At 40.3% G+C, this 13,103-nt stretch overlaps 2 protein-coding genes across 15 annotated transcripts in view; both read left to right on the plus strand.

The window, feature by feature from the left end:
- The window catches only part of LOC124316441 (trypsin alpha-3-like), an 18,394-nt gene extending 5,743 nt beyond the window's left edge, over positions 1 to 12,651 (plus strand). For 2 of the 9 annotated variants that reach the window (XM_046782392.1, XM_046782391.1), the window contains exons 7-9: positions 11,854 to 12,025; positions 12,096 to 12,235; positions 12,301 to 12,651. In XM_046782392.1, coding sequence (XP_046638348.1) covers positions 11,854 to 12,025; positions 12,096 to 12,235; positions 12,301 to 12,453 — 465 coding nt within the window. In that variant the 3' untranslated portion in view covers positions 12,454 to 12,651. Of the gene's footprint in view, positions 1 to 7,246; positions 7,280 to 7,375; positions 7,502 to 7,571; positions 7,658 to 10,823; positions 10,939 to 11,068; positions 11,143 to 11,214; positions 11,282 to 11,376; positions 11,463 to 11,531; positions 11,672 to 11,739; positions 12,026 to 12,095; positions 12,236 to 12,300 lie in introns of those variants that run through there. The other 7 variants (XM_046782388.1, XM_046782389.1, XM_046782390.1 and 4 more) reach the window with 7 other exon arrangements.
- LOC124316449 (trypsin-1-like) overlaps positions 1 to 13,103 on the plus strand; it is a 33,969-nt gene that overhangs the window by 12,015 nt on the left and 8,851 nt on the right. The window contains exons 1-8 of one of the 6 annotated variants that reach the window (XM_046782413.1): positions 1,008 to 1,136; positions 4,434 to 4,479; positions 4,578 to 4,651; positions 4,726 to 4,814; positions 4,875 to 5,007; positions 5,136 to 5,418; positions 5,495 to 5,631; positions 5,722 to 6,033. In XM_046782413.1, coding sequence (XP_046638369.1) covers positions 1,119 to 1,136; positions 4,434 to 4,479; positions 4,578 to 4,651; positions 4,726 to 4,814; positions 4,875 to 5,007; positions 5,136 to 5,418; positions 5,495 to 5,631; positions 5,722 to 5,874 — 933 coding nt within the window. In that variant the 5' untranslated portion in view covers positions 1,008 to 1,118 and the 3' untranslated portion in view covers positions 5,875 to 6,033. Of the gene's footprint in view, positions 1 to 1,007; positions 1,137 to 1,221; positions 1,268 to 1,349; positions 1,436 to 1,511; positions 1,598 to 1,670; positions 1,804 to 1,911; positions 2,189 to 2,255; positions 2,393 to 2,474; positions 2,803 to 4,263; positions 4,360 to 4,433; positions 4,480 to 4,577; positions 4,652 to 4,725; positions 4,815 to 4,874; positions 5,008 to 5,135; positions 5,419 to 5,494; positions 5,632 to 5,721; positions 6,034 to 8,471; positions 8,609 to 8,676; positions 8,884 to 13,103 lie in introns of those variants that run through there. The other 5 variants (XM_046782407.1, XM_046782412.1, XM_046782408.1 and 2 more) reach the window with 5 other exon arrangements.

Below are 13,103 nucleotides of genomic sequence, written 5' to 3' on the forward strand. Positions count from 1 at the left end.
ATTACCAGGCTGACAGTCAAATTATTTTTGTTGTCATAATAAAAACAAATTTTATTTACTGTGGACAGATGGAATACTTTTGAAAATTTCCCTTTTTTCAATTTCACATTTTTTAAAAAGATAAGTGAATGCAGCTTAAATGTAATACGGTATATCAAGTTATCATTATTACAAAAAAAATGTTTCTTATTTCATATTAAGTAGCGTTTGCATGATTGAGTCGTGTTGCGTCAGAAGTGGAGTCTAAGCTAGCTGCAGGCTAGCTGGGAGAGAACGAGACCGCTGCCGAGTCGACTCCACTCCAGTCAATCAATGATATATAATTAATCATCAGTGAGCCAATTCGCCGTTCACGAAAAATACAATTCCATATCTCAGGTAAGAATCAGTCAAATCCATTTTCATTTTATTTATTTATAATAAGCGTTACAGAATTATTTCAATTCATTTCAGAATGACCATGTCGCCCTGTTCGGCCCTGTTGACAACCCCAAACACAGACTATTCCGTCCCTGCCAGATGCATATAAGAGGACAGCAATAATCTACTAAAGGTAAATATTCAAATGAGTGAGACAGTCACATTCGCGAGTGTCTCAATTGTCAGTGGCCTCGGTTGGAATAGCGACGCACACAGGGCCGTCTATTAAGCAAAGGCCATGGAAGATTTTCTATGAGCAACTCATAGCCGGATCTTGGTTGGCACGTGCGTCCGCCATAAGGGACAACATCTGGGTAAATTGTATCGTCAAACTCTTTTTTTTTCTTCAAAATTTAGCTCGAACAGTCGAGAGGTTTGACGCATTTAGTCTGTCTAAACAGGATGTTCAATAGCGAACAATGCCAAATGTGGCTCACATTTGGTCAAACTCGAGGTTAAGCTGCGCGTCTATCCTCTCGTTCGTATTCGCCCGTTTCGACAATCGCCCCATTCCATGGGGAATTCAAAATGACGCACTTGGTGGGAGGGTCGTTCGAAAAAACACTTCACCTGTTTTAATAGAACATTTTCGACTTGACGTGCCACTTTCGAATAAAAAGGCGCCGATTTTCAACCGTAGGATCAGTTGAGCCCCAGCCAACATTTCAATCTGCCCTTTCATTTCGTCGCTCATCAAAATGCGTCTCATCTTATTGGTATATTTCCATTTTCCATATTTAAAAAATTTTTAATATTAATTTAACTTACTGTTGACCTGATTTATTTTTGTAACGAGAATAGGTGGTGGGTTTGTTTTTCCTCGTCGGGTTGGCAACTTCGAAAGATGGTAAATTATTTAATGCTTTTCTTTTTGGGGTGGATTGTGTAAATGTTTTGAATGTGCATATAACATATTTGCGTATGACTAGATGACGTGATGGCAGTGGCGGGTAACGTGCCAAGCATTTCAATTGTCGGCGGAACGCCAGCAGCATTTGGTTAATTTCCTTACATGGTAAATTGATGAAACCAAATTCAAATAATGGCATAATGCTCAGTTGTTCTCAATCACCACGAAAATGTTCTTTCAGGCTGGTTTGAATTTGGGTTCGAGTTTTTGTGGCGGGATTTTAATTTGTCCATCTCATGTCCTGACTGCTGGACATTGTTTGAACGGGTAAGAATTACGGAATGATTTCCCAGCAGCTCTATTTCAACTAACTTATTATTCTTGTTCTGTTATTTGGCAGTAAAAGTCAAGGAAGCGCTAGCACATTCACTGTGCGCTTAAACACGTTGGCGTATAGCGGATCAACTGCCGGGATTGTTATCAGAGGGGTCAAGAAATTCATCGTTCATCCAAATTATAATAACAGCACCTACGTATAAGCATTCATCCAGCTGGCAACTCCTATACGATTTTCTATCAAATCTATATTAGTATCAATCAAAAGTCATTGACAGGATTTCATTTGTGCCGAATTCTTACAGGAAAACGACCTCACCTTGCTGGTCTTGAATCAAACGGTCACTAATGTGAGCACCATCCCCTTGCCGTTACCAGCAACAGCCGCCACAACCAAAAAACCAGCCACCACCACGAAAAAACCTGCCACCACGAAAAAACCAGCCACAACAAAAAAACCAGTCACAACCAAAAAACCCAAAGTGGCCAACAGGAAAACCAGCCAAGAACCAGCAGTCCGAGATCTGAGTAGTTACGCCAAAATGAATGCCGTCATCGCAGGATGGGGCACAGCATTTTCAGGTCAGTCATGTAGTTGCGATTGATTTGGATTCTTGGCATCACTTTTTTTAAATAATCCACTTTGAAGGTGGGTCGGTTTCACAGAAGCTGTTGAAAGCCAACGTCACCATCCAGGACAATTCGGTTTGTACTAGTCAATACGGCAGCGGCTTCAACGGAAAAGCCATGCTGTGCGCATCCGCACCGGGCAAGGGTCCTTGTAGGGTGAGGTTTTCAAACGGAATCGTCTATAGCGTCAAATAATTCTATGTTTCATGTTTCATATATCGGGAAATATTGCGATCAGGGTGACGATGGAGGACCGATTATTGTCAGGGGAGTCCTGGTGGGCGTCACCATCGGAAGTTATGGCTGTGCCGATCCTAAATATGCCGAAGTTTACGTTAGAATCTCCGCTTACGTAAACTGGATTAAAACGATGATGACCAACAATCCAGGATAAAAACTATTCAAAACCTTTTAAAAGAAATATACCTTTTTCTATTTGGATTTGGACGTCATTCATGGCTGCTATGAACTTAGAGTTTCATTTGCAAATGGATGACTTGTTATTGGTTATTAAGCGCATACATTTTTGTTTGTCAAGTGCGCAATACAAAAATGTGATTAGTCAAGCAATAACGGGAATTATATTGTGAAATTCCGACGTCAAATCAATCGCCTTTTAAATTTGATTCTGTGGCCTCGTCCATTACGAATTCCGAATATAATACACATTTATTGTTCTTAGTGATTGGAGATTGGAAAATGCCATCGAAATATCCAAGGGAATACCTAATCGACGCCAATCATTTCTATTCCTGTTGGTTTATTCCTATAGACTCAAATTGAACGTCTAATCACCTGTAATTCAGTTTCCGTTTTATTTTTCACAGCTAATAAATGTTCTTTTATGCGCCAGTGAAAATTGGCTGATGGCTCAAGATGAATTTAGTGCGTGAACATTCAGTGTAACCGAGAAAAGTCATTAAAAAATAGTGGATTTTACTGATTCTTTTCCGTCGTCATAGGTCGAAGCGACAAAACAAAACCACGCCCTTACTTTCAGTGTATGTCGTGTTTTTGAATTTTTGTTTTGTTAGGTCACCTTTCCCCCTTGCCTAAGGGGAACAGCCAAAGAACAAGCCTTATACAATCTCATTGTCCGTATAGTAGCAACGCAGACATTAGTTGTGCGTGGACTGCATTCGTTGCTTGTGGCTGTTATTTTAAAACTCTTCTCGTAGTCCCGTGAGCACAATCATCAGTGATGTAGCGCAATTTCTTCTTAAACGGGATAAACTTAATTGTTATTAGTGATGTCGACCGAAAAAATGGAAGTTTTGGAAATTGTCGCCGTGAATCCTCATACAATCGCACGTTAACAATACGGCTTATTCAGCAGACATAAGTAATTATTTTTAACTATTGTTACTTTACATATTGGCCTTAACTGCCAAATTATATTTCAAGTCAAACTTCCAAAATGATTTTATTCCAATTGACAGGATGAATTCTTTTGATAAATTTCCCTCTTTCCATTTTCACCTGAAATAAAAATTAGTAAAGGGGTAATTATGTCGAGTCTTAATTTAGTGTCTCCTATTACATTATTTTGCGTTTGCCTCAGAAGTGAATTTTTCTACCCCCTCGATTCAAATGCAAACGCATGCAAATGTAATGCTATGGAGAATATCTGAGCAACTCATATCGCTAGCACTTTGCTCACACATGTTCACATGTTGCTCCTTATGGCGCTACATGTGCAACATGTGTTTTAATTGCGTCAAACACTTTCAAATTTTTTTTTCTTTTTACTCTCGGGAGACGAAATGCATCGATATTCTGTTGGAACCGTGTTTCATTTAAGTTCATCACGTATCTGATGAACCTATTATTGTAAATTGCATTTGTTAAACCCGTGACATCAAATCCTCGCCCTAATTTGTTCATTAGGATCTGCACAATCGCCATTGCTGGAGGGAAACATTTGGAACGACACACTTGTCGTTGGGGGAAAAAAATGAAACGTTCCGCTGTTGAAACACTTGCGACTTGACATGCCAACTGTTTAGAGAAAAAATCTGAACAAAAAGGCGGCGATGTTCTACCGAAGGATCAGTTGAGCTCCAGCCAGCATTTAAATCTGCCCTTTTATTTCGTCGCTCATCAAAATGCGTCTCATCTTATTGGTATATTATTCCATTTTCAAACTTTGAATATTCATTTCGCTAACTGTTGACCTGATTTATTTGAACGAGAAAAGGCGATGGGTTTGTTCTCCCTCGTCGGGTTGGCAACTTCGAAAAATGGTAAACTATTCTTGCCATTTTTTGGCTTTTCTATTTGGGGTGTGTTTTGTGTAAATGTTTTGAATTGCCTATGATGTAACACGATGACGTGATGGCAGTGGCCGGTGGTAACGTGCCAAGCGTTTCAATTGTCGGTGGAATTCCAGCTGCACTTGGTGAATTTCCCTACGTGGTAAATTGATGAATCCAAAATTCTAATAATGCTAAATTGTGTTCTCAATATCACCACGAAAATGTTTCTTTCAGGCTGGTTTGACGTTGGGTTCGACTTTTATTTGCGGCGGGATTTTAATTGGACCTTTTCATGTCCTGACTGCTGGACATTGTTTGTACGGGTGAGAATTAACGGTATGATTTCCCAGCTCTATCTTGTCATTCTTGTTCTGTTTTGGCAGTAAAAGTCAAACTAGTGCCAACACATTCACCGTGCGCCTAAACACGTTGGCGTATAGTGGATCAACTGCCGGAATTGTTATCAGAGGAGTCAAGAAAATCATCATTCATCCCAATTATAATCCCAGCACCTTCGTAAGCATTTCATCCAGCTGACAACTCCTATACGATATTCTATCAAATCTATATTAGTATCAATCAAAGTCATTGACAGGATTTCGGTTGAGCGCGAAATTCAAGACGAGTTTGAATCAATTGTACAGGAAAACGACCTCATCTTGCTGGTCTTGAATCAAACGGTCACGAATGTGAGCACCATCTCCTTCCCGTCGTCAGCAACAGCCGCCACCACCACCACCACGACGAAACCATCAGCCACAACCAAAGTGACCACGCCTTTTTGTTCGTGTACGTGCGCACCACCAACTACTAAATCCAAAGTGTCCCAGCAGGTCAAGACCACCAAAAAACCCAGCACAGTCCAAGCTCTGAGTGGTTACGCCAACATGAATGCCGTCATCGCTGGATGGGGCACAACATCTTTTGGTCAGTCATTTAGTTGCGTTTGATTTGGATTCTTGGCATCACTTTTTTTATTTAAATATAATCATCCACTTTGAAGGTGGAAGTGTTTCACAGCAACTACTGAAAGCCAACGTCACCATCCAAGACAATTCGGTTTGCACCCGCCAATACGGAAGCGAGTTCTACGGAAACGCCATGTTGTGCGCATCCGCACCGGCCAAAGACACCTGTCAGGTGAGGTTGTTTTTATTTTGAGCAGAATCTTGCATACTGCTCCTCTGGGATTTCGGTTTTGAATCTGACAATTAATTCTATTATTAACAGGGTGACAGCGGAGGTCCGATTATTGTCAACGGAGTTCTGGTGGGAGTCACCAGCTGGGGTTATGGCTGTGCCAATCCTAGATTTGCCGGAATCTATACCCGAATCACCACTTATGTCGACTGGATTCAAACAACCCAGGCCAGCAATCCATGAAAAAAATCATTCAAAACTATTTTCAAAAAATTATATGTTTATTTTGATTTGGACGTCATTCATGAGTTTCATTTGCAAATGGATGACTTGTTATTGGTTATTAAACGCATACATGTTTGTCATGAAGTGCGCAATACAAATATTTGATTGGTCGAGTAATGACGGAATTATTGTGAAATTCCAACGTCAAATCAATATCGCCGCTAAATTTTGTCTGTGGTCGCCGTAAGAATGAATACGGTAGCCGCAGATATTTAGTTTGACTAAATTATTTCATGTAATTAAAATTGATTAAAATAAAAAAATAATTAATATAAATAAATATATTTTTATTTGATTATATGTATAAATCTTCAGTTAACGCCAACCTCTTCCCACTTGTATAGGTCCGCCGCTATTATTTATTTGGTTCAAACTAAAAGCTGTGGTTTGCACAGCTGGTTCGTGTTCGTTCATGCGGCAGAGGTAATCGTCCGGTATGAATTCGGTGCGTGAATCATTCAGTGCAACAGAAATTCTGAGCCTGTACACGAACGCGTACGCCGTACTATACGTGATGTAACATTGACTGCCAAATGAATCAGACCACGCCCTTATTTTAATTTTTCTTTCGGGTTTTTTCACCTTTGCGATTTGTTAGGTCACCCATTCTTTTCTTCCGTATTATTGCCTTGGGCAAGGACAAAACAAAAAGATCCATGTCTGCGGCTAAATAAGTCTGTCTGCTACGGTTAATAAATCAGTTGGGGGGGGTGCTGAACTCTTTGTCGAGTTCCGTCTGCCAAAGAGCCCAGCTTATTCGAAACAACACCAAACTCTTTCGTGCTAATTTTTTTGGTTGGATTCAAACCTGAAAATTTTAAATAACACTTACCCAATTTGGAACTTTGCTCGACCGGATGCCAAGTGAAGCCGCTTTGTCCATTTATTCGCGGTAAGTTGGAATTGTGTGTTATTCAAGCGCCGCTAATTTTTCTGGATCGATCTCATTCCCAACTCTTTATTTTCAACATGGCTTATTATTTTGAAAATAAAACACCAGATTTATTCAAATGTCCCTGCCCATTTTTTCACCGAGCCCTCCCACTTTGAATGAGCACTGTTCTTTCAATTGGTTGTTTAATGAAAGCGTTAGTAAATCTGAAAAGCTGTTGTAGCGTCAAGCCTGCTGCGACGCAATTATCACGCCAACAGTTTTCATTTTTTTTGCGCCCTTACCATGATAAGCTAGTTTGTATAGATGTACACGTCATCACCAACTGTTGAAATTTAAATTTAAAGCTCCCGTTCATTTCCCTTTAATCAACATTTGAGTTAGCACCTTCTCCGCTGACCATTATCAAGTCCGCTCCGCCATCTCCTTATCAACTTTTAATCATTAATCATTATGTCTTTAACGCTGTCGGTAATTGCAAATTCATTTTCTTTTTTTGTTCCTTAAATTTTGTGACTTTTCTCTTTGATCTAGCAACATTTAAAATTGAATTGTTTGAACTGACAGGCTCTAGCTTTGCTTTATTGTCTTGTCTGGTCCGTCCATTCAAAATCTTTATTACCTCTGTTTAATCCACCAACTATTTCAATCGTCGGCGGAACACCAGCTGCCGAAGGCGAATTTCCTTATGTGGTAACTCGAATTGCTATTTTTCAATTGATCAGAAACTGTTTTGTTGCTGTAAAATTGCGTGTCTTTATAGGTGGTTTTGCGCTTGAACGGATACCTTTGCGGTGGTTCTTTAATTGGCCGCTCCCACGTCCTGACGGCTGCTCATTGTTTAGCATTGTAAGAGATTTATGGGATCAGAGAGACTTGCTGGTAATCGTGTTTAACGCCTTTTGATTATTATTCAATTCTCGTGCCATCAGCTTTAATCAGACAGACGTGGCCGGCTTTTACTTGCTGATCAACACGTTGTCGGTGGACGGTGGTGGGCCAAATTCTGTCACCAAACGAGCCAAGAAATTCATCATTCATCCAAGATTCAATAAACAATTCTATGTGAGTAAACGACCAATTTAAAGAAATTTAAATGTTAAAACTTAATGCGCATTCTTTGGAAATTTAGTATTTCAATTGCAATAATAATTTGCTATCAATTTTTTAACTAAACGGGGGAATAATCTACAGGATAACGACGTCGCTCTGTTGGTTCTGAGTTCACCAGTTGCAGCCAACAGCACTTTCCTTAATCTTCCATCAACTGATCCAGCAACGACAACTTCTCTGAAACCAGCCGCAACGACATCTCAACTACTCCCATCAACATCTAGACCACCGCCAACAATTAGACCACAACCAACAACAACCATCAATTCAACTAAAAAAACCACAACCAAATCATCTGTGAAACCGACAACAACCAAAATCACTTTGAGACCAACAACGAAATCAACTTTGAAACGTGTGACAACTACTAAACCGGTTGTCGTTACCGTCAAAACCACCAAGAAACCCGCTGCCGTTCTCCGAGCTTTCAGCAGTTACACTAATGTGAGAGCCACCATTGCTGGATGGGGGACAACCTCATCAGGTATAAATCAATTTGTACCTTATTAAAGCTTATTGGATAATAGAATTGCATCGTTTGAGCAAAAAGGTGGCAGCCTTTCGTCGACATTGCTCAAAGCTAACGTCACCATCCTGGCCAATTCGAAATGCGCTGCTCAATATGGGTCGACATTCGTCGGGGCTAACATGTTGTGCGCTGCTGCTCCGGGTACGGACACTTGCCAAGTGAGTCTTTCTACGTTAAATTATTGATGATAATTTGACTCTGGGTTTTTGAATTGTATCCATATTAGGGTGACAGTGGGGGTCCCGTTATTGTTAATGGAGTTGTAGTTGGCATCACCTCCTTCGGAGTCGGTTGCGCTGATCCTAAATATGCCGGTGTCTACACCCGAGTCTCGACTTACGTTGGCTGGATTAAAACAACCCGAGCCAACAATCCAGGATGACGTAATCGTGATCCATTCCAGAAAATTTACTTAAATTTCCGGTTTTTTGTGGAATTTGTTGATGGAGGGGGGGGGGGGAGGAAAGTCATGGTGTAATATTCGGTTGGACAAATAACAGATAAATACAGTCAAAATGACAGGCGATACATTGCACGTGTAATTGATTGCCAATTCGTAGGTCGGGCTGATATAGTCCTAATAGTCACCACGCTCCGTTTTTTAACCTTTTGGGTTGTTACTTTTAAGGCATAGCAACGCACGCCACATGTGAACGCCTCCATAAGAACGTTAACGAAATGACGTCAGTTTCACGGACAACGAAAGTTCGTCTTACCTGTCAGGTGAGTTTTTTCAAGCAAAAGGTTGAACTGCTCCAGTATTTCTGTTTGAATCGGACAATAAATTCAGGGTAACCGCGGAGGGTCTATTACCGTGAACGGAGTCCTGGTGGGCGTCACCAGCGGAGTCAATGGATGTGCCGATCCTCATTATGCCGGAATTTACACCTGGAATTGTAAAATATCCTGGAAATCAATCGCCGCTCATCATGTTATTTGTAGTCGCCATAACGAATCCTGAAAACAAGTCGGTAGATAATAAATTATTTGCTAAATTAGCCGCAGAAATTTAGTTTAGTTTGACTGTCTCACCCTTTCACTTCTTCTCACTTGGATTCCAACTGAACGTTTCGATCTACCTACTGCATTTTCGCTTTCGGTCTGGTTATACAACAGCTGGTTCGTGTTCGTTCATGCGGCAGAGGTAATCGGCCGGTTAAATTCAGTGCGTCAGCTCTACGCGCTACACGCACTCCAGACTATAGCGTGTATTACGCATTTCTCATTTAGAAAAGAACGAAGGCCAAGTGCCCAAGTTAAAGCGCCAAATTAAAAAAAAGGAGGAACTTCATTAAAAATATGTCGTTTTCGGGGTTTTTCACCTTTGGTTTTGTTAGGTCACCCATTCCTTTTGTTTTCCTCACCTTATTGCCTTTGGCAAGGACAAAACAAAAAGGAACCGCGGTACCCATTGTCTGATGCAGCGACGCAAAATTGCATTCGTTAGTTACGGCTGAACTGTTGTCGAGTGTGTGCCAAGAGTTGCGTCTCAAATAATAATTTTAGTTTGATCATTTTGTCCCGAATAAATATAATGAAAGATTCATTCTGAACAATTTACAATTATTGATTGGAAAAGTCGAATTGAATAACAGGGTCATCAAAGTGACGCCATGTTTTGAAAACAGTGGCCGAAACACGAAGCCCCTTTCACGATTATTATACATACTTGCAGATGATGTCAGAAACTGATTGCCTTTATATTATTGCATTAGACTAATCTGAATTACGATAGTATATGTTTTAGAATGACAACGTTTCTTCAAGTGAACCAAAAGACCAATTTATTTTCTTGCATCTTGTATATATCTTGTTGTATCTTGCATCAGGTCGTACTCACGTCCAAATAGGATAGCGGCTGCACGGGAAATGCCAACGACTATTCAAATAACGCACAGCGCCAACGAGTACCTATACGAGGACGAATAACAAGCGTTATTAGAAAGAATATTACCAGCTACAGACCTGCGACGCACCTGTTTCATTGGAGTGCTGGTCCTTTGCAACCACCTCTTTTTTATTTGGTTACTGCTTGTTTTTTCGATAACCCCCCACCCCACTTTTTGGTCAATTTCTATGTGCAATTGTGAAGTGAAGTTCTGTTCCAAACCGGATGTTTTTCATTTCGGAACTGCTCTTGCCACATGTTTTTCATTGGGAACGTGCGTCAACGACGAAGTTGAAGGACCCCGACGAGCGTCATCACAATAACCCCACTCGTTGGAAACGATAGCTTACTGCGTTGGTTAGTTGAAATTTATTGGAGCGTTCGTAATTTAAAACAACTGCTCTATATAGAACTATACATGCTTATGGAAATATAAGTGGAATTTTTTTTCAACACTTCTATCGCACGTCATCATCACCTGTTGATGAAATTCGTATATAAAGCGGCCCAATCTGACCCAAGTTTCATCAGTAGCTGAAAGCAGGTCCTCTCCCGCCACATCTACCTACAACGTCGGTCACGATGCATTTCGCTTTATCGGTAATGTATACAATTTTATTTTGAATTTCCACTGTTATTTTACTATTTGAGAACCTTTTTGAGAATTTTGTGTAATTATTATAGTTTATTATTAACGTTGTTTTGCGTCTGCTTTAAACGTGTAATTTAGATTATAGCTTCGTTTTGCCTTATCGGATTGGCTCATTCCAAATCCGCGGCTCAATTCAGCCCTGACGGCAAAGGTAAATGAGCTTTAAATGAACCAAAAAATAATATTCGATTGTCTATCTATCATGTGTTTGAATTTGTTTGATCAGGCAAAATACCAACCATTTCAATCGTCGGTGGAACACCGGCTGTCCAAGGCGAATTTCCCTATGTGGTAAATACAATTCCTTTTTTATTTTATTTTTTAAATTGAGAATTGTGTCCGTTGGTGTCAAGATTTACTGTAATGAAATTGTGTGGCACTTGCAGACTGTCTTGCGCCTAAGCAATTCCCTATGCGGTGGTTCTTTGATTGGACCTTCCCACGTCCTGACGGCGGCGCATTGTTTAACGAGGTAAAAGAATTCAAGATTTGGTAATCCTAATATTTAAATACATTAAACGACCTTCCGTTTCTGGCTGGTTGATCAGATTTACTCAGGCAAGCGTGACTAGCTTTAGGGTGTTAATCAACACGTTGTCGGTGAACGGTGGCGGACCCAATTCCGTCACCAGAGGAGTGAAGAGATTCATCATTCACGAAGCCTACAACCCTAACAACAACGTGAGTATAAAAAAATTTGGTTAATTATTAGTTCAGCTAATGATTATACAACGAATAATCATCTACAGAATAACGACGTCGCTCTGTTGGTTCTCAACTCGTCAGTTGCAGCCAACAGCACTTTCCTGAAACTTCCAACTGATCCAGCAGCAACCACATTGAGAACAACCTCGAGAACAACAACTGGAAGACCAATTACAACTAAAGCTCCAGCTTGTTCTTGCACGTGTCCAACCACCACCACCAAAAGAGCCGTTGCCGTTACCACAAAAAAACCCGTTGCCGTCCTCCGAGGTTTCAGAAATTACGCTAACGTGTCGGCCATCATTGCTGGATGGGGAACAACGTCATTCGGTACAAATTCTTATTCGCCTATGTTTCATGGGAAATGAATCATCATCTTTGTTTGATCCAAATGAAAAAGGTGGCAGCATTTCGTCGACGTTGCTCAAAGCTAACGTCACCATCCTGGACAATTCCGATCCGAAATGCGCTGTATATGGGTCGTCATTCATCGGGGCTAACATGTTGTGCGCTGCTGCTCCGGGTAAGGACACTTGCCAGGTGAGTCTTTCTCGTGATTATTTTTTAAAGCTATATTTCACTGAATATTTTGAAATTGCCTACAGGGTGATAGTGGTGGACCTATTTTTGTAAACGGAGTTGTGGTGGGCATAACTTCCTTCGGAAACGGTTGCGCTGATCCTAGATTCGCTGGCGTCTACGCCCGTGTCTCGGCTTACGTTGGCTGGATTCAAACAACCCAGGCCAACAACCCGTGATTATCATCGTAGAGTTCACCAATCAATTTTATCCAGTTGAGGTGACAAGACCATATGAACTATATGCGCACTTATCATAGCAGTTTGGTGGGCTAGTATATTTAGTTACACAAGTTTCCAGTTTTACTTTGTGCAATTTTGTAATGGTGTTGGGTCTGTGTGCATATGAAAAGTCCTAATACAATATTTGATTGGACAAATTTAATTGTTTGAAACGGAACTATAATAATGCGGCAGGATGTCAAGTTGTAAAGTCAATAAGCTGCAGGCTCTTCCGATATTTGTTTCCTATCGCTCCAGCTTAATATATTTTTCTTCAGCACGCGGCAACTCAGGATGAGATTCAACAGGATTAGATTCAACATTAAATTAAGAATAAACAACCCAGGCTTACAATCCAGGATAAAAACAATTTCAAAACCAATGTCTATTTTGATTTGGACGTCATTCGTGGCTACCATGAACTTAGAGTTTCATTTAACCACAGAATGATTGAATTTCGTAATAAAAAAATTTGCTGATTTATTTAAAAATATATTTAATGGCTTCTGTCTTCTATTTACAAAATTAAATCTTTCGTCGCAAATTCGCAATTGTCAATACCTGTAATTAGCGCAACGAAAGATTTCGTTTGCAATAGTCAATATCTA

Source organism: Daphnia pulicaria, chromosome 12 (assembly GCF_021234035.1).
Source record: "Daphnia pulicaria isolate SC F1-1A chromosome 12, SC_F0-13Bv2, whole genome shotgun sequence".
In the NCBI taxonomy this organism is placed as follows: Eukaryota; Metazoa; Arthropoda; class Branchiopoda; order Diplostraca; family Daphniidae; genus Daphnia; species Daphnia pulicaria.